At 46.9% G+C, this 21,109-nt stretch overlaps 1 protein-coding gene across 8 annotated transcripts in view; it reads left to right on the forward strand.

Moving 5' to 3' along the window:
• Positions 1–20,562, forward strand: part of DYSF (dysferlin) — a 218,817-nt gene extending 198,255 nt beyond the window's left edge. For all 8 annotated transcript variants that reach the window (XM_061583673.1, XM_061583677.1, XM_061583675.1 and 5 more), the window contains 5 exons: positions 4,043–4,142; positions 5,394–5,563; positions 6,564–6,673; positions 7,328–7,475; positions 16,904–20,562. In XM_061583673.1, the coding sequence (XP_061439657.1) occupies positions 4,043–4,142; positions 5,394–5,563; positions 6,564–6,673; positions 7,328–7,475; positions 16,904–16,942 (567 nt within the window). In that variant the 3' untranslated portion in view covers positions 16,943–20,562. The remainder of the gene's footprint in view (positions 1–4,042; positions 4,143–5,393; positions 5,564–6,563; positions 6,674–7,327; positions 7,476–16,903) is intronic.
• Positions 20,563–21,109: the final 547 nt, after the last annotated feature.

Below are 21,109 nucleotides of genomic sequence, written 5' to 3' on the forward strand. Positions count from 1 at the left end.
CCCCTCCCCTCCATGCACCCTCCGTGATGGTGACACACTTTTGAGCCAAATTCTGCTTTTAGTAAGATTGGGCAGCAACCCCACTAGCTGCGCTCTATGCAAGTTACAGATGGGGAAACTGAGCTGAGAGTGAAAATGACTGACCAAGGACCACCTCGGGTTTTTGCAGGTGCCCCCACCAGCCCATCATGTCTTGCTTGTGGGCTTCCCAGAGGCATCTGGTTGGCCCCTGAGAAATGCTAAACTAGAGAGGACAGCCTTTCTCAACCTGGTGCCCTCCAGATGTTGAGTCAGAACTTGCTGGCCATGGGCCATGCTGGTTGATGGGAATTTCAGGCCAAGGTATATCTGGAGGGCTCCAGCGTGGAGAAGCTGAGTTCAGCCTTTGGTCTGATCTAGCAGGGTCCTTCATATTTTCCTATCGTGCTTCCCTGCTAATGGCGAAGAGGACTTCAGGCCCATTTGCTGTGAGCAGGAGTGATGTGTTTGCCTGCCATTGCCCTGACCTCTTGAGAAGACTGACCCAGTGGGCTCTTCTCATGTTCTTATGCCTCAGCTTTTCCCTGTGACGAGTTGGCAGCTGACTTGGCATGGGCCAAGAAAACATGGCATGAAGCCAGAGCTTGGAAAAGTTACTTTTTTGAACTACAATTCCCATCAGCCCCAGCCAGCATGGCCACTGGATTGGGCTGATGGGAGTTGTAGTTCAAAAACGTAACTTCCCAGATTCACCAATCCTCAGATGGTGGGAAAGCAAATCTCCCAGCCACCCCACTGCATTACACAGACACGTTCTTGAGTGATGAATGAACATGGAGACCTGGTTTGTGTCATTTCTCTCCCCCACCCAATGTTATGAGGGGGAAGAATTGTGCAAACCAAACCACTTTGTGATTGGGCACGTGTGTGAAGTGGCCAGCTCTCATGAGGCATTATCTGTGCTGCCTGAAGGAAGGAGAGCGAGCAAGTTCCTTCACCATGCAAGGGTGTTGCTCTTCCGAATGACTGAATGAACCTGGGGCTGAATCAATGGCTGAGCTGGATTTCTAATCCAGATTTGCCAGGCCTGTACCCTCCTGGATTCCACCATCTCCCCACATCATCATTCCTCATTATTTTGCGCTGAAGCATCAAGCAGCGCTTGTAAAATCCCTCCCCAAAAACTGGGTTGGGAAGTTTGTTCTATGCGCACCTTGACTTAGGGCTCATCCAGACGACTGTAAAATGTGTGACATGATCACTTTGTGTTTTCAGTATTTTTCGGTCGTCCATATGATGCCGCGTGCTTTTGCGCATTTTCACACAGTTAAATCCACTCCTGCAATACCGCAAATCATACAATTTGCTTTTTTAAACCGGGAATCATCTGCTGTACCTTCAGGCGCTCGGATGCAATTCCGCGGACTTTACAGCTGTGGTCATTTGATGGGCGGTTCTTGGGCGGTTCCCCATATCCCTTCCCTCATTCTCAGCCAATCACGTATTTCCACTGTTGCGCATGTGCGTGAATGTCCAGGGGAAGCCCGGGAAAAAGGAACCTATCAGAGCAATGGTGTGGTGTTGGGGGCCCCCCCTGCAACTTCTACTGCGCAGATGCAAAAAAGCGCATTTGCGCAGAAGCAGCAATAGCGGTTAATTTTTAGTCAGCCTGCAAACTGGGCAGCCGCTCAGGGTGAGATCTGCAATTGTGGTTGTTTGGAAACTTTTTCAAGGGAGAAAATATTTATCTTTGCCTAACCTCCACCTCCCACCCCTCACCCCCCCCGCATCAAATGCGCTTCTTGAAGGTATTGGTCTTTGCTTCCAGGCATCCAGAGTGGAGGGAGAGCGGGGGAGAAGAGAAATAGAGGCTTTCCTCTTGGATTACAGACACTCACACACCTTTAGTCAATTTCGCTTTCCTGCCTGCAAGGCTACTCTCTTTGAGTCTTGTCAATTTCAACCACAGCCTGCAGGTTCTGGCAGCCCAGCTGAGCTGTTGCATACAGTCGCTTTTGCGAAATATCGCAAATACAACCAAAAAACCCACAGGAATTATTGGCATATAAGTGGTTTGCTAGAGCATCTCAGCCACCCGCAACCATAGAGACTGGTGGTCTACCTTCCTAGACATGACACATTGTTACTTGCTGTTCTGGAGAAATAAGTGGAATTGCAATCATGTGTATCTCCAGAAACATTAATATGCATAAAGGTAGAAAAGCATACAGTCGGTTTTGCGAAATATCACAAATACAAACAAACAAAAATACAGGAATTATAGACATATAAGTGGTTTGCATGTTTCTTAGGGAACACCGCAAAGCCTGTGCTGGTCGCTTCAGCACAGATTGACACAGCAGCACGCGGGGCTGCTTGCCCGCATTCCCTGCCCGAGCCAAGAGTGGCCACCCATGGGGGTGTGTGTTTGCTTCCCTCAGGGGCAGCATTCCTGCCGCCGAGCCGCATAACGGTCCGGAGCTGAACCCTGCAGTGAATGAGCCCAAGGGTTACGGGAGGATTTGCCCCGCAATTACAAGCACTGATCCCTTGCACTGCCCACAATCCCCCTGGATGGTCAGGGGCACCTGGAGACACACCCCCGGCCAGTGCTGCTCCAGAGTGGTGAGCGACAAGGAACTCCATTACAGCCACTGCTACCAAACCATCAGGAAATTCAAACTTTTGTGCCCGTACATTCAAGCGCATGTGCCTTGTTGTGCTTTGTTGCAAAGGGGGAGAGGAGCATACGTCATATTTTTGTGGACCAATTGGCTGATAGGGGGGAGTGTTATGGGCGGAGCTGGGAAAAAGTGAGAAGTATGGGTCCTCTTGCTGCGTGTGGGCGCAAAAAAAGCAGGTTTTTTTATTGGGAAAGAGCGAACAAACAGGCAAAGTGAGGACTGTCAGTTGATGAACCGGATATGGAAAACGTGGATTATCCCGCTCCGTTTGGATGAGCCCTTAGAGGTGTGTGATTGTTCCTTGAAACCCACACTTTTAGGTTAATCCTTTGCAACGCCGTTTCCCCTCAGATGTTCCTCTGGAGGCCTCTACTCTCCATTGACTCAGCGTCTGAGGCAATGGGGCTCCCATAGTTCTTCTTGGGAGCTCATTATGGACACAAATGTTGTGCACTCCTCCTTGGAATGTTTCCCCAGATCTTTGTCTTGAGTTGCCCCCCCCCAATTCTCTGTCCTCTCTACAAGTGGAACGGCCAGTTATGCCTTCTGCCATCCTGACCCCACAGGCCAACATTCACTTTTCCATGCCATGTAGCCTTGAGCCTCTTTCCCAATGTTGGCGAAGAGCTCTGGTGAGTGCCCGCCCAGCTGGTGTCAGAGACCGACAGAAACATCTGGTCCCACAGAAGTGGCTGAACCCCCCTTGGAAAAGCGACCAGTGCCCCTGGAAGAATCAAGACCCTGTCTCAGGGATGCCCCTGGGTCAATCATAAGAAGTCAAGCAGATGAATTAAGTATAGATATGCTTAGCCAGGTTAAGTATATATGTACTTAATTTCAGGCATTTGGCTCCTGAGATGTGTATTTTTGGGACCTATTTTTTGTGATGTGATTTTAAGTTGTTTTTAATGGTTTTTAATGATGTATTTTTAACTGTTGTAACCTGTCCTGCGACCTCATAGTGAAGGGTGGGTAGTTGTTTAATAATAATAATAATAATGTATAAATGCATACTAGGAGGAAGAGCGGGATATAAATCTAATAAATAAATAATATACATTTAATAAGTAATTAAATTGTCCTTGGAGAGGGGACTGACACTCCCCTGTTGCCCGCAGCAGTTCCACTCACCCTCTACAGCAACTTCTCAGAGGGCATCAGGCATTGCCCACATCCTTTTGATCCTTAAGGACTAGAATGTTGTTGCTGTGTTTATATGCTAAGGTTCTTATGCATACAGCCCTATGTTCCAAACATCTCTCTGCCCTTCAATGCCTGTGAGAATTCCGCCTTCAGAGGCCAGTGGAATGGTAAATATCAGGATATACGGATCCTTCTAATTGAGTATTTGTTGTGTTCCCATGTGGGTACAAATAAAGGAGCATTTCTGGAGCTTGGACAAGACAGAGAGCAAAGTTCCTCCTCAGCTGGTCCTCCAGATCTGGGACAATGACAAGTTCTCTTTTGATGACTACTTGGGTGAGTGGCAACTTTCCCCCACTTCTTCTGTGTTGGGTTCTCTGTGCCCCATGTTCTGCTTGGCCTTTCTTCTTGTTTAATTTGTAGCATTTCCAAAATTGTTTTTGGGATTGGCAGTTGTGCAGCCAGCAACAGTTTTCAGTTTTTCTCTTTGATTTCCTTACCAGGCTATCTATGCACACCAGCGCACGTGTGCATTAATGGAAGGAAACTCGATGTGATCATGCAACTGCATCAGGATTCTTTTCTGTGCCGAGACATAATCAATGCACTTAAGTGCTGTTGCGCATTGGTGCTTTTACAAAAATGAAGAGGGAAATTGGAAACTGTAGCAATTGGGGGGTGTTCAGCAATTGAAACAAACTCCAGAAATTAAATGCAGAATGTGCGTAAGTGACCTGCCATGTGTTGACAGCCACTGTGTAGAGCTGTTTAAAGTGGCAGCCACCTGGTAACTGTAACATGCACACTAGCTTATAAAGCACAGACCTAGACAGTCTCCTTTTGAGGGGTAGTTGAACTTTCACTATGTTTTGCCAAACACTAGCATGTGCGCAGCAAGGCTAAGCAGACCAGGGTTCGAATCCCCACATAACCATGAGGCTCACTGGGTGACCTTGGGCCAGTCACTGCCTCTCAGCCTCAGGAAAACCCTATTCATAAGGGTCGCCATAAGTCGGAATCGACTTGAAGGCAGTACATTTACATTTAGGCTTTAATTCTGTCCACAGATACTGCCTTACAGTGGCATTCAGTGCCTCCATATAGCAATTAGACATCAGCCTTGTAAAAAAGCTACTCATCTGGTCACTTGTGGCAAGTGTGAATTCCCTTCAGGGAGCCAGACAGAAAACGTTTATCAAAAGTTAGGCCTTTGTTCTTATTTTAGGATACAAATAACTAAATCTATACCTGTGGGTATTATTAACTGGGCTATTAAATATTCCTGTATGCTAGTAACTTAAGCAGACCACTTTGCAAGGCTGATCTGCAGGGTCAAAATGCTAGTCAGAGTTGGTTGTGGTGGCAATCCCCCCTCCCCCCATGTTCCCATATTGAGACGAACCTTGCTTTAAACACAGAGCTGATGGATGTTGGCTTCCACATCAAGACAGCTGCCCACGAATATATTAAAGCACCATCTCTTTGTGGAAGCTCACTTTGAGCCCGCCCAGCTAACCTGAGTCCTCTGCAGCTGTTCAGCTTGCTGTGCCCACAGCTTTGGGCTTCTCATTTCCCCCCACTTTACAGGCTCTATCCAGCTGGATCTCAACTGCATGATGAAGCCAGCCAAGACAGCCGAGAAGTGCACTTTGGGTCTGCTTGACAGCGTGGAGAGGATGGTCTCACTCTTTGAGCAGAAGACAGTGAAGGGCTGGTGGCCTTGTGTGGCAGAGGAGAACGACGCAAAGAATATTGCAGTAGGTCTCTCTGTTCACACCGCACCATGAAAGCCTTCTCCAAGTAGAGCAGGGAATTAGGAAAGGAGTAACAAAATAAACCTGCCAGTACCATAATGCAGTTGTATAAATCTATGGTGTGGCCACATTTGGGATACTGTGTACAGTTCTGGTCATCTCACCTCAAAAATCGATTGTCCCAGAGTGCAGGACATGGAATAATGGGCTCAAGTTGCAGGAAGCCAGATTTCAACTGGACATCAGGAAAACTTCCTAACTGTTAGAGCCATATGACAATGGAACCAATGACCTAGAGAGGTAGTGGGCTCTCTGACACCAGAGGCATTCAAGAGGCAGCTGAACAGCCATCTGTCGGGAATGCTTTGGTTTTTATTCCTGCATTGAGCAGGGGGTTGGACTCGATGGCCTTGTAGGCCCCTTCCAACTCTACTATTCTGTGATTCTATGAAAAGGATATTGTAGAGCTGGAAAAGGTACAGAAAAGGGCAACCAGAATGATCAAGGAGATGGAGGAAAGGTTGCAGCATTTGGGGCTTTTTGGTTTTGGAAAAAGGCAAGTAAGGGAGCACATGACAGAAATGTATAAAATTTTGCATGGTTTGGAGAATATGGAGAGGGAGAAGCATACTGGAACCCAATGGGGCCATCCAAAAGAGCTGAATGTTGGAGGATTCAGGACAGACAAAAGAAACTACTTCTTCACACAGAGCATAGTTAAACTGTGGAACTCCCTCCCACAAGAGGCAGTGATGACCACCAACTTGGATGGTTTTAAAGGAGGATTAGATAAATTCATGGAGGAGGAGAAGGCTATCAATGGCCACTCGCCACCCCGGTTCTGTTCTGCCTCCCCTGGAGCAGGCACTGAACCCATGGCCTTCTGTGTGCAAAGCAGGTGCTCTGCCACAGAGCTCAGGCTCCTCCCTTCTCTTTCCTCAGATCAGTGTTTTGGTCTTTCCATCTCAGTCCTCAAAACTTGTAGCCTTTCTCTCTCACGCAGGGAAAGTTGGAAATGACTCTGGAAATCATCAACGAACAAGAGCATGAAGAAAGGCCAGCTGGATTGGGCCGGGACGAACCAAACATGAACCCCAAGCTGGAAGACCCGAAGTAAGAGGCGTTTAAAGTAGTGTTTGGGGCTAAAACTGACTCCAGGTGGCTTCTCTGCACACTTGGTCCTCACTTCAGGGAAAAGCGGGATGGAGGGGTGTGAAGCTGTTTTGGGGGGATGTGGTGAGATGCAAGAGGGAACTCCTTGCACGGGCACTGCAGTATCCCACCTACTGCATGGAACTATCCTGTGTGCAGAGAGGGAGTTGGGGGCAGTTCACAGGTTCTGGGTTGCTTGAGGGTCTGTTGTAGGCTTGAATGAGCATGCTGAAGACCTTAGGAGACCTGCAAGCAGAAGCATCTTAGGGTGAAGACAGAAGGCGGCCCCCTCCCTGCCTGTCTCTGTCGGCTTCTGCGAAGTCTGTGATTGTCAGGGGCCCCCTTTCCCTTCTCAGACAGAGAGGGAGAGAGCCTTCCCACTCATTTCTGCTCAGGTCAAATGGAGGCCTCTGGGGATTGCCAAGTTTTATTTTCCATGGGAAGGCAGGGGATGGGGTGGGACTGTCAGATGAGTGCCAGTCTTGCCTGGTGGATCCAAAGGCATTGCCCACCTTAGAGGTATCTGGCCCATCCTGGTGCCAGTTCCAGGACTGCAGCCCTTTGCAGACCAGCTTTGGCTTCCAGCGTAGCTGTGACAACTCTTTTTGGTTGCAGGCGTCCACAGACCTCTTTCTTGTGGTTTACCTCCCCCTACAAGACTCTGAAGTATATTCTGTGGAGGAGGTTCAAGTGGGTCTTCCTCATCTTCCTCTTGATCTTCATCTTGCTGCTCTTCCTGGGGATCTTCATCTATGCCTTCCCGGTAAGAACCGTGGAAAACTGTTTAGATGATGATAAAACACACACAAAGGAAAACAGCTCAGCCATCTGGGTGAAAGACTCCTCCATGCCCCCCGCTTTGTCAGCCTTGGGGGGAAAACTTTTTTTCAGCCTGACAGCCACATTCCTTCATGGAGCACCCTTTCCAGTGGGTGCCAGAGACACAGATGTGACTCTTGTCTTTGGATAGGAGGCTGCATTGCAGCCAAGCCAAAGTGAGAGGCTTCTGCACGCATATGCAGACGCATCTACACAGGCACACCTCTCCATCCAGGCAAGCTAGAGACATTCTCACAGTTCGAAGATGCATTTCAGCCTGGCAAAAGTGCTTGAGGAGAATGCGGAGCAGGGCTGCGAGAGGCAGAGCTTTGGAAGAGAGAGCATGGCCTGGGGGTGAGTCCTGAGGGCCAGAGGCAGAGGGCTGGAGGGCCACATTCAGCCTGCTAGCCAGAAGATCTCCACCTTTCCTTTGGTATATATAAATCTGTCCTTACATTGTGCACAATTAAGCTTTACCATTTGTTTATTTACTACATGAATACCTTCCATAATGGAATTCAAGGCAGCATAAATAAGGTTCCAAGGTTGGACACTTATCTAGACACTGCTGTATGTGTGCTCTTGGCCTACAGTATGCTCTGGGATACTTTCATGTGCAAGGACACTCTCATGCATCATGCATGGCAGTATAAGGTTTGAAGGCTTACGTAGCATTTCGTTGTACCCAGACTTCATTCAGGGCCTGCACTGACTTTAACAACATCATGTGTTACTCCCTACTGAGGCTGAGGGTGTGTGTGTGTGCCACTTTCACTGATGCTTTTAGAAAACTAGTTATGAAGGTGGCTGGGGTCAGGCCAGGAGCTGCTGGGGCTGGAGTGGGCCACCTTTCCCATAAATGGCAGCAGCCGCCACCACCTGGGAAGGCATGGCACAACCAATGAATATCAGCCCCCCAACTGAAATTACAACACACTCATCCTTAAAATCATTGAAACAACTCCTTCCTCTTTGCAATAATGGGCGGGGGGGGAGATATTTTGGGACAGCACTGGCTTCTCTGCAAGCTTCTCCTTGGAGAACTCAGGCAACAACCTTAAGACGCTGAGCATGTTTCCAGGTAAAAATGACAACAAAAGGGCATGTAAAAAAAAAAACTAAGCCCAAAGCGTGGTTCAGGTGGTGGCCGCAATTCTCTGGTTCATCCTTACCCTTTGCCATTGTTCTGACATAATGATGCTATGTGGCCCCCCTGCCATATTTTTTTTACCCAGAAGCTCTCATAAGAATGATGCTGCATCATCTTATAGCATCATTCCAGAGCATTTGCCTCACTCCCAATTTCAAGGTGAAAGTTCTCATTAGAGAAGTCCACAGAATTCACCACATCTCCAAGAGAAGCACAACTCCAGCAGCAACAAACTGATTTAGGTGGGAGCTCACTCCTTCACAGGGCTGAGCTCAAAAGTTACCCTGGAAAATCTGTTCAGCTTGAATCACTTAAAGATCAAGAGGCATAGTTTATAGAGATCCACAGAGGCCGATTGCTTATTACTGGGGCTTGAAATGAGCACTCTCCCCCCCCCCATCCCATCTCCTGATGCCGAAGAGTGGAGGAAGGGGCTGCCGCCTCACTAATCCCAATGGCAGAGTTTCCTCTCAGCTCCCCCCCACTCCCTTTGCCAAGGTCAGACCAGTCCTAGCCAAATACCTTCTGTCCATCTTGATATGGGATCAGGCTCCAAAGTACCTCCAGTTTTTAGTGAGGAAATAATTCCTGCTGTGTTGTGAGATATTATCCCGTGCAAACCCTGGAGTGATAAGAAAAACATCCAACTTCCACTTGTCCCACACATAACAAATTCTGTGGCTGGACTATTAAAACCATACCTGTTTGGGCTGGAGAGTGGAGAAGGAGGGGAGGAGGCATTGCAGCAAATGAAGTGACAATTGTTTGGTTCTTTCAGGGATCAAGGTTTCTTGCAGAGCACAGTGCCCCTGATGACACGGCAGTCTCCCCATACATTTATTTCTCTGTCACGCTGAACACATTAGCGGACCAGGAATGTACCTCAACTCGCTAGCAGCTGGAAACAGCCTGGCCTTTCTTATCTGATGAGCTTCTCAGGCTAACCCAGTTAGGCAACGTAACCTGCTTACCACAAACAAAGTGGGGACTTGAGACCTCCTTCCAGTTCAGGCATCCTTTTTATCCTGCTTTAGTTGTGATTTGTGCTCTTGATGGTATCAGGGCAGCTATACATGATCCCACTTGCAAAAGTTGCAGGGCAGACGTACTCCTTCGTTTCCAATCAATGCATGCCCCATAACTTCCTGCTGAAACCCTGTAACTTTTTATACCGCACATATTTTCTGTGGGGGGGTTTGTTCCACTTTTGTAGTGCTGCAATCCAAGAGTGCCCCTCCAGACAGCAATAATGCGGTTGCACTGGGGAAGCATCACAAAACAACTAGCAAAGTGGACTGATGTGTGGACAGTCCAGTGTAAACCCAGCACTAGTGTGCTATTACTGTCTCAATGACGTGTTGCAGAGTTCACCTCCGGGAAAAAAAACTACCAGTCTGAGCTCACGCTCTGCAAACAGACTTGGATGGCTGTCAGTTGGCCTGGCAGGAGATTTCCCAAGAGAGGCGAAAGAGAGCCACATGAACAACCCTGAAGAGAAAGATGCACAGCAGCCTTTGCCATCCTGTGTCTCCCAGATGTTTTGGACTACACCTCCCATCAGCCCCAGCCAGCATGGGCATATGAGGAGGAGGAGGATCGGATTGTAGTCCCAAACATCCGGAGGACACCCGATTGGCAAAGGCTGATTTAAATGACGGGGGGGGGGGAATCTGCTGGCTGGTGCTGGTTCGAAAGCATTCCATCGACCTAACAGGCCGATATTGATTCGAGTTCATTCTTTGTCTGCTAGCTGCTGCTTTTATCGACAGTGGCTTTTTCCCCTTGCAAAAAATGTAAACATTAATATTGATAATATTAAAGAAAATATTGATATTTTGAAGGGAAATATTGATAAAATTATCATTCTTAATATTGATATTTTAGAGGGAGTATTTTTTAACTAGCTGCAGAAAACGGCGTCATAAAAATCTGATCTGCAATGATAGAGAATAAGCGGATTAACGGGAAATTTGGCACTCTGCCCTCCTGCGGTTTTCAGCAACTGGTATTTGGAAGCATCCTGCCTCCGACCATGGAGGCAGAGTACAGCCATCATGGCTAGTAGCCACTGACAGCCTCATCTTCCAAGAATTTGTCTAGTCCCCTTTTAAAGCCATCTCAGGCCCTTCCTGGCCTCAATAGTGGTGAATGAGACTAAATGACTTCTCAGCTCCACTTCACAGTTCTGTGCCTCTTAGCAAAAGCTAATTCGGTAAGATGGGCTTCTGCTAATTTCTGCCCTGCTCCTCAGGTCTTTTTAGGATATGCATCCTGATCCTTAGCACGATTGCTTGGATGTAAGTGCTATTGCTTTCAATGTGACTTAAAACACAATAGTAACCATGCGATTTTTCCTTCAATGTGGCTTACTCCCAGTTAAGTGGGGTTAGGACTGCAGCCTTACTTCGGTGTAAAAGTGCCCTGGGTTGTATTTCGTGGTAATTTGGATGGCCTTTTGGGATGAAGCAGAACAGAAATGAAACTCAATATAAGGAAATTTGGGGCAGTCTGACTCATATTTCTGAAAAGCAACTGAGGCGTGTCATGGAATTTTTCTGCTTTCATTTATTTGGAATAGCTCTTCCTCCCCTCTTCCCTCTCCCCAATTTTTGAGGTTGCTGACTTGAATGCCTCCCTGTGGAACTGGGTTCTTTTTGCTCTTCTGTTACCTATTACTTTTTGGCAATAATGCTGGGGGGGGGGGGGAGAGAAAATGGTTGGTGCTCTGAGTATCAGGGATGCCCCCAAATACAGAGAGTCCTGGCAAGCACCCTAGAAGTGATTGGTTGTTTCATCTCAGAATGAGTGCAGATGGAGAATTGCAGAATGGTGGATTTAAAAAAAATATTTTTCAATCAAACAGCTGGCTATCTTGGCGGATGGGTGGGGTGGGAGGCTACAGCGTTCACCATCAGCCACCTCATTTCCACAAGACAGCGTGCACTGCCCAGTGTAGCCCACCAGACCACACAGTGGCCCACAGTGGCCTTGAGACCCCTCTCTTTGGTCAGTTGCTTGTCTGGTGCTGCACAAAGGTCCCCAGGTAAGAGGCTGCAATTCAGTGGCAGAGTGCGTGCTTTTCATGCAAAAGGTAAAGGTGTCCCCGCAATTGTAGTGCGAGTCGTTTCCAACTCTTAGGGTGACATCATGCGACGTTTACTAGGCAGACCGTATATATGGGGTGGGATTGCCAGTTCCTTCCCCAGCCTTTCTTTACCCCCCAGCATATGCCAGGTACTCATTTTACCGACCACGGATGGATGGAAGGCTGAGTGGACCTCGACCCCTTTTACCGGAGATTCGACTTCCTCCTTCCGTTGTAATCGAACTCCAGCCGTGAGCAGAGCTTTGGCTGTGTTACCGCCGCTTACCACTCTGCGCCACGGAGGTCCCAAAATCAATCCCTCACATCTCCAGCTTGGACTGGGAAAGACTCTGGTCTCAAACTCTGGAGAGCTCCTTCCATTTAGAGTAGAGCAGGAGCACATAATGCTTAGCCATGGACCAGTGGCCCTCCAGATGTTGTTGGAGTCCAACTCCTATCAGCCCCAGCCAGCAGGGCCAATGGTCAGCAAAGATGGGATCTGGCCTCTAACAATATCTGGAGCTGGAAGCCCAAATGCCTTGCACTTGAGTAGCCTTTGCCATCCTGGTGTCTAAAACACCCGGGGGGGGGGTCATCAGGTTGGCAAAGGCTGCACTAGAGAGATCAGCAGGGGAAGATAAACTGGCAAAGGTCTTCCAAGCAAACAGCCTACTGAGCAGCTGTAGTTGCTTGGCTGTCAGCTAATTGGCATCACTCTCACTTTTCTGCATGTTGCGCAGAACATGCAAAAGATGCAGTTAATCGTGCACACCGTCATCTTTGCCGCTGCTTGTTTCTCCAGTGCTGTCCTGGCTCACTAGGCTAGAGTCAGCACCCTCCCAAAGCTCATGGCATCATAGAATAGTAGAGTTGGAAGGGGCCTACAAGGCCATCAAGTCCAACCCCCTGCTCAGTGGAGGAATCCAAATCAAAGCATTCCCGACAGGTGGCTGACATGGATGCATATGGAGTAAGTGTGCTCCATCCAGACTTGACTTGTGGGAAATCCTTGCCCAAAGGTTGCCCACTATTGTACTGATGGCCACTTCTCGTGATTACTGCGTGACTCTACATGGTGAACTCCTGGGGACTCATAGGTCACTGTACGGATTAGAGAGTTTTCTTTATGTCATTGCAAATATGAAAAACCAAAACCTGAAGTGGCCTCAACAGTGTGGAGAAAACGACACAGTATGCACAGTGAGCTACTGCACCTGATCCCCACAAGGAACTAAAGTGACCTCCCCACACTGGCCATTAAGGTGGGCATCGCCCCCAAGCAGGCGTCTCCCGCCTTGACTTCCCATGACCACTTGCTCTATGTGTCGGGTGACTAAGCCTTTTTGGCATTCATCATTCTGCTAAGCACAGTTTCCAGCCAGATGGAAGAACCCCCCCCCCCCGCCTTTCAGACAAATCCTAAAAATAACAGCCATCATATTCTGGAGGAAGCCTCCTGAAAGATAAATGGTGGGAAATTAATTAGGAGGTTATAATGTTCCACCAAGGGGACTTGCTAATGGCGCGTGATGATGTGCTTCAGTTTGGAAGGCTTGCTTTATGGGGCGGAGTGCATTCCTCCCCCTCCCCAAATTGGAAGAGAGCCGTATAAGCTGGTGCAAACTGCAATTTATTATGCTGCCTGAGGTCACCCTTCCCTCCGCCTCTTTCCAGTTGGCTCTCGTTTCTCTCGTTCTCCTTCCAACGTTGCTTTTTTGGGGGAAAAAAATGACCAAGTGGTAGATATCATGCCTGTCCCAATTAAATGCAGTGGGTTTGGAAGGGAACTCCCTGCCTGTGCTGTGTGTGCTGTGTGTGTGTGTCGGAATCAAAGCCAGTTTTCAGTACAGCTCCTTCCAAACAGCATAAATATGCATATCAATTTGCCTTCACTAGTAAGGCACTTCCTGAGTAAGAGGCACTTCCTGTATATTTATGTGACTGGTTCCCTGCAGGTGAGATGGCTGGCCACAGAGAGGTGAATAGTCCAGAGGTGACCGGGGTGAGGGTTGATCCAAGAGGGTTTACTCCAATGATCTTCCTTTCTAGGGATAATTGCCTCTCCTCTCTCTCTCCCTCCAGTTCCAGCCCTACCAGCTTTGTCTGGACACACACTGGGTGCTTGGTTCCTTCCCAGGGGTCAAAAAGCATTTTCACACATGAGGCTTAACTCACCTTTGAACTTCCACCGGCAGCGCAATTTATGTTAATGTTTGATCCTTCATAGTGCAGGAGAGAAAGTGGGACCATTGCAATGCAAATAAACTTTCTGATAAGTGCAAGATTTAGGCCCACACTGCAAACCCACTTGAAGAGGTCAGAACCCCATTGAGCTGCCTATGTGGAAATGGCAATATGTGCAGCCAGAAGGCCTCTTTGGGCCTGGCAAAAATTTCCTGCTCTTCACCTGCAACTGTCCACCTGCCAAGAGTGAGACTGCATACAAATATGATCTCATGCATTATCCAAGCCCTGGTGGGGACCTCCATCCAGCTCATTTCTACTGGACTTTAAAAATGAAGAATCATAGAATCATAGAATAGTAGAGTTGGAAGGGGCCTATAAGGCCATCAAGTCCAACCCCCTGCTCAATGCAGGAATCCAAATCAAAGCATTCCCGACAGATGGCTGTCCAGCTGCCTCTTGAAGGCCTCCAGTGTCGGAGAGCCCACTACCTCCCTAGGTCATTGGTTCCATTGTCGTATGGCTCTAACAGTTCGGAAGTTTTTCCTGATGTCCAGTCGAAATCTGGCTTCCTGGAACTTAAGCCCATTATTCCGTGTCCTGCACTCTGGGACGATCGAGAAGAGATCCCGACCCTCCTCTGTGTGACAACCTTTCATAGCAGAAGACGTTTACACACACACGATACTGGCAATCATACAGGGGTTTGTGTTACATGACGTGACTGTGGTTCACGCAGGACAAAATGTGGGAGATCATATTGTTCCAATGTGGCTTTGCAATTGCGATTACAGAACGTGGCAGCACTTCACCTGCTGTGAATACACCTTCGACAGACTTGTCCAGCTCACATCTCCTGGGAGCTATGTGGTGGCTGGGCACATGGGAAGCTGCCCTTTTCCCATGGATCCCCCAGTGGTGAGCATGGGAAATCAGCTGCATACAGCAGAAGCCTCACACTAGCCCTTTGAGGTTGCTATAAACTGGAGGAGCCTCAAGGAAACAAAGGCCCCACTCATCCACCCACCCACCCCCAGCATCACAAGCAGTGTTTCTGAGGACTGCTGAGCTCTTACGCACACCCCATTCTCTTCAGTAGGGCTAATGCTGAAGAACGTCTCTCTAGGTTGCAGACATTATTAGCAGAGCAAAGACAGCTGCTCTCGCCTGCTTGGAAATGTTTAAGTTATCAACAGTTGGAAGACTTTTTACTGGCACTCAGGATATGTTTATGGACAAGAGGAGGGTTTTTTTGGTAACATATGGAAGAGATGAAGAAAATCTGTTACTGAAAATGAATATATCAGAAGTCTTCTTTACTGTGCCATGAATGTTAATTTTTTGCACTATTAGATATTTCCACATGAGTTACTTCTTCAAGATCCTGTATTATGGGGAGGGAAACAGCTGCTTTTTAGGAGAAGGGCAAGGATTGTGAGCAGCTTGCTGGGCAGAGGTGTAGTTGGCCGGGGTCTCGGAAGGTCTTAGGCCCTTTACTTTTTTTGCAAGCAGGGTCCCAGCAGGGTCTCTTTGTCTCTAGCATCCTGCAAGCCACTTAGTATGAAAAGGAAGTGTGTGAGCCATGGAGAAGACTCTTTCCAGTAGTTAACCCTTCCACTTTTCATGTTTATTGGCTCTTAGGACATCTGTTGTTGTGGAAGAAGGCATTAGCAAGGATCTCATTCTCAGCCCAGCAGTAAAAAAAAGGGAGGAGAAAGGAGGTGTCTGTGACTATCAGGAAGGGACATGTACATCTGAATTTGCCACTGTACTGCTGTTCCTGCATGGAAAACAGTTTCAGTGGCTCAGAACAGAGATTGAGAATTTGGAGACACACCTTACAAGTAGGGATGAAGGAGAAATTTGATTTTGTTTGCGTTTTAATGATAAACTCCATAATTCACACTCCTCGATCCAAACCATGAGCTGAACCACAGTGATCGTCCTTCTCCAAATTTTGCAGTGCCATTATCTGACCAAAGAACATGTACAAAAATGGATATATGGGGCAGGGGGGGAAATGAGTGTTAAAACACGTATATTAGTGAAAATAAAAATGGAGTACGTTAAGGAAAATTGCTTGCAAAAATGTGTGCATCAGTCAGAACTGTGCACAAAAATGTGTTTATTAGGAGAAAATTGCACTACAACGCTGAAGAATTGTCATGATTTTTTTTAAAAAAAGATCAACAGATGGCTGTGGAAATGTGGAGAACTGTATTTAAGATTTAAGAATGAGAAACGAAGAGACTCAAAACTGATAGATTTGTCCATTCCTCTTTTCAAGGCCTCCATCCATCCATCCATCCATCCATCCATCCATCCATCCATCCATCCATCCATCCATCCATCCATCCATCCATCCATCCATCCATCCATCCATCCATCCATCCATCCATCCATCCATCCATCCATCCATCCATCCACTCTTTCTCCTCTAGCAGCCTTTATATCCAAGGCCAGCCCACCCACGTAGGAGGCGGAGACTCTGGCTTTCCTGGGTCCCCGCTTCCTCCTTTTCTAGCTATCTCCTGTGGAGGTACTCTTAACCAGAGAAGCCACCGCCAGCTGCCTTGCACTAGCTAACAAGCTGCTGACTTCATAAAACATTCCGTAACACCCCCATTCCCCAGCCACCTTTCTACAAACGACTAGTTCATGTGAAGCGGAGGTTCAGATTACGTGTGTGGTGCTTCCAATGTCCTGACTGGTTAACAGGGAGATTAGAATGAGCATTCATTCTGATTTGTTTGTGGGGAGTTTAGATGATGTGTCATCCCCCAAAGCAAGTGTCACTCCACCCTGTCCAGTGCTTTCCACTGTCACTTTGCTTCTCGAAGAATGTCCAGCTGTTTCAGGGGCTGCAGGGTTGTTGTGCAAGACCTCCCCACCATTAATGCGGAATGAGTTGAAGCGTTCCTTGACTCACTTGGCTGCTCTTGCCTCCCTGCAGAACTATGCTGCTATGAAGCTGGTGAAGCCCTTCAGGTGAACGGCTGCCAGGGAGGAGTGAGAGTCGCCTGGAAGAAAAGGGGCCACCTGCTGAGATTGCTGAACGGGGGTGCCTTTCCCCCGTCACACTGGCAAAGGGGGAAAGGGAGAGTGGTATTTCCCGGCAGAAATGGTGCTCTCACCGAAATTACCAGACGAAACCCTGGTTTTAAGACTGCCCCCACCTCACCCACTCTGCAAATGCTGCTCAGGTGACCCTGATGGACTGATATACCAACGTTGGCCTTGTTTTTTGCATAAACCTCAGAGAAGTGGAAAACCTCCCTTTTGACCTCCCTCAGATGCTGTCGTTGGGTGACCATGGTGAGAGGCTGGCTGCTTCTTCCCAAGTGATGCTGGCCCAGGAGGAGAATGGGATCCTTGGCTATGGCTGTCTCTCTTTCGGCATCAGGAAGCCTCTTGAAGATAGGAAACATTGCATCATGGGGAAGGGGAATGGTTTTGGGCTTTGTACGCCAGAATCCTCCCTGTCCCCAATCCAGGTGCTGCAAGTGCTCCTGTTCACCAGGGGTAGATTCTCTGTCTCGATTTGGTCCCTTTTGGAGATGCCTTATTGAAAATGTTGTTAGTGTGAGCTGCAAGTGTTGCTCAGAGCTCAGCCCTCTCCCCAGAATCTCTAGAACTTCACACTCAGATGCATCTCTGATGTATCCACTGCGCATGCCTGCGCCAATGCATGCACTTGAACACACTGTTTTATATACTGCAGCAGACGAAGTCTATTTTGAGCTATTGGCAAAAGATTGTAAGGCAATTTCATTTTCCTTTAACCCAAAGAACAAATACCCTGTGTTTATAAAACTGTGGTGAGCAGGCTTGGAAAGAATTAATGAAAATAGCAGTCAGAGAAGAGCAATGTATAATAGTGGCTAGGTGTGTGTGTGTATTATGAAAATTGAAACGCTCTAAGCATGTTCCTATTATTTCACCGTTGAACCTTTGGATGGTACCCCAAATTCTGTGCTTCCATCTAGGGATGGTGGAGAAATTCAATTTTATTTTCAATTTAATGAGGCACTATCTAATTTGTACTTTTTGAACCAATACAAATCAAAGCACACTTATCATTTGGGATTTGCCCTTCTCTGAATTTGGTAATCCAGTTCTCCAGGCAAACAACGTATACAAAAAATGCATGCATTGGTGAAACTAACATACAAACATGCATCAAGACTGGGGGAAATAGCTTTGCAAAAATGTATTTATTAATAAAAGCTGAATACAAAAATGTATACATTAGGAGGAATTCGCACTAAAATGCTGAAGAATTTTTAGGAAGATTTTTTAAAACAAGCAAATACCAATTGTCAAAATGTGAAGAACTGAATTTAAGATTAGAAAAATTAGAAACAGAAACGCAAAGATTCTTCCATCCCTGTTCCTAATTTTGTAATTGTGACGGTCACTCATTTGTTTAAATTCTGATCCGAGAATTCAGAGGGTGAGAGAATCTGAAGCAGGTGAAAGGAGCAGAATTTGTGAGGAAATAACATGTGGGCAAACAAAGGCCAGAAATAAAAGGGCCTGAAGTTCCGGCAAGGATGTGGGCAGTGCCAGGAGAGAATGGAGGGGAAATGGAAGCATTGGCATACTCAGCAACAGGGGACAATAATCTCTGATGCAGCAGAAACAAATCTAGAGGGCCACCCAGTGGGATGTTCTCCTGCTCAAGCTCTTGCGTTGCCCACATTCATTTGGGCAGGGTGTGTGGCAGAGAATGTCCAGCTGGATATGCTCTTGGGAAACAGATGATCAGGGTTAAAATTGCCTTAACATTTCAAAAGCATATACTACGCCATTTATTTTGAATGTCGCTCACAATGAAGGATGCTGGATTCAGACCTTGCAAATTAAGGATTAATGTTAATATTAGCTGAATGGGGCTCAGGAAGAGGCTTTTTCTAAAATGCAAAGATGTTACCATTTAAAAATGTGAACGGTTTGAAAAAAATTGCCAAATTTGACATTTGTGTGAAATGCTTTTTTTGGATCTGGCAATTTGAACTGCTACTGCTGTTGGCTGACTGCAGGTTGGAATCACTCATTACTGAGGTAGCAAATTAGAATGTGTGTGCTCACATGTGCTTGCACACGCATGCGCGCATGCACACACAGCGCCCTGACTTTTTAACTTAAAAAAAAATTTTTAAGCAACTTCCAAGCCTCATGACCTGCTTCAAATCTATCCCTGTATGTTTTCCAGTCCAAACTCTGGTGCCCCCAACAACTGCCTTTCTTGGACCAGCATAAAGTGGGTAGCTTCTCCTTCATCAGCAAACCTGTAATAACTGGGGCTGAAACATTTGTTTTACAGTGCGATCATACGTAAGGTTGCATTGTAAAACAAATGTTTCAGCCCCAGTTATATGTCTGCTCAGAAGTAAGCCCCACTAAGTTCAATAGGACTTACTCCCAGGAAAGTGTGCATAGGATCACAGCCTGAACTGGGTAAATTAATTGAGAATCTTTCTGGTTAATTGGGCTGCCAATTTCAAAACTAATTGTTTTTCTAATACAAGTACTTTCAGAATGCTCTGCCAGTGGCCATTTTAGAAAAGACCTCCTGCCTTATCTGAGGCATGATAGGGTGTGTGTGTATATCCTCTGAGGGCAATGAAATTTTGCTTTTTCTCCAGAACAGTTTTTATTATGCAAATATATGTAGATTTATTCTGTGCTTTCATCTAGCAATCAAGTAATCAATTGGCATAAGACTTCTTCAACTGGGTGATAGCTGGGGATGGGGGAGAAATGTAAAGGCGAATGTGAACTGAAACAGCCATCCTTTGAAAGTCACCTTTCTGTGAACTCTGCTGTGCAACTCTCATAATGTCTACAAAAATGCATATGCTAAAGTGTGCATAAAAATGCATATATTAGCAAAAATAATATGCAAAATTCCATTATATAAGGGAAAACTGCTTTGCAAAAATGTTTACGCTAGTCAGAGTTGCATACAAAAATGAGACTGTTAGAAGAAATTTGTGCTAAAGTGCAGATGAATTTTCATGAGGACTTTTTAAAAAATTGCAAACTGATAAGGTAATGTGGGGAACTAAACTTATAGAGCCAAAATGAGATGGACAGTTTTACCCACCGTACTGACAGCCCCAATAAATGGCGATCGTTGGAGGGAGGTGAGTGGGGGCAACACTCCTTACAATAAAGCCAAACAGCCTACGTGAGCCCTGTTGGGCAACCCAACGTCATCCCTTTGTGCTCAGAATTAGTTTATTCTCAACATATCCCCTGGGACCCTCATCTTGCTTGCTCAGAGGGTTGTGTGAATCAGCCTTCATTCTGCTTCCTGGCCTGGGTGCTGAGGACCTGACAGGCAGAATAGGCTTCCTGTCCTATCCTGACAGAACAAGCCACCATCAGTTTTGTATTTTTGCAATATTAAAGAGCACCTCTGCAGGACTGATCTTTGCTGCAACTGAGACAAACCAGAAGCAATGATACAAAACTGCTTTGGAGCCACCCCAGAGCTTGGGGCTCTTTGACAGGGAGGTGGCTGGGAGTTTCCTGTATCACCTGTATATGCCTTCAAAGCAATATAGCAATTGCATTGTGGTTACCGTACCAATGAAATGCTGTTAAACCTCTTGAATGCTGTTGGTGTTTTATTTTCCAGAGTATGCAGCCCAGGGGGTGGAAGGTCGGGGGGGGGTTGTTTACAGACCTCCCACCTTTCCACCACAGACAGGTGGAGAGCAATTGCATCTGATTCTACTTACTGTGGTCTTGAGGAAGACCAAACAAGAGATGGATTGATTCCATAAAGGAAGCCACAGACCTGAACTTACAAGATCTGAACAGGGTGGTTCATGACAGATGCTTTGGAGGTCACAGATTCATAGGGTCGCCATAAGTCATAATCGACTTGAAGGCACATAACAACAAAACTACTTACAAGGGCACCAAACAGAGGTGTTTTGCCATCTTCTTTACCTCCATTGCACCAGGCAAAGAAGACAGGAAGACGCACTGAGTCAAACCATCAGCCAGTTTAACTCAAATTCTCGCCTGTAACTGGCGGCAGAGCTTGGAAAAGTTGCTTTTTTGAATGACAACTCCCATCCGCCCAATCCATTGGCCATGCTGGCTGGGGCTGATGGGAGTTATAGTTCAAAAAAGCAACTTTTCC

Source organism: Rhineura floridana, chromosome 9, assembly GCF_030035675.1.
Source record: "Rhineura floridana isolate rRhiFlo1 chromosome 9, rRhiFlo1.hap2, whole genome shotgun sequence".
NCBI classification, from domain to species: Eukaryota; Metazoa; Chordata; class Lepidosauria; order Squamata; family Rhineuridae; genus Rhineura; species Rhineura floridana.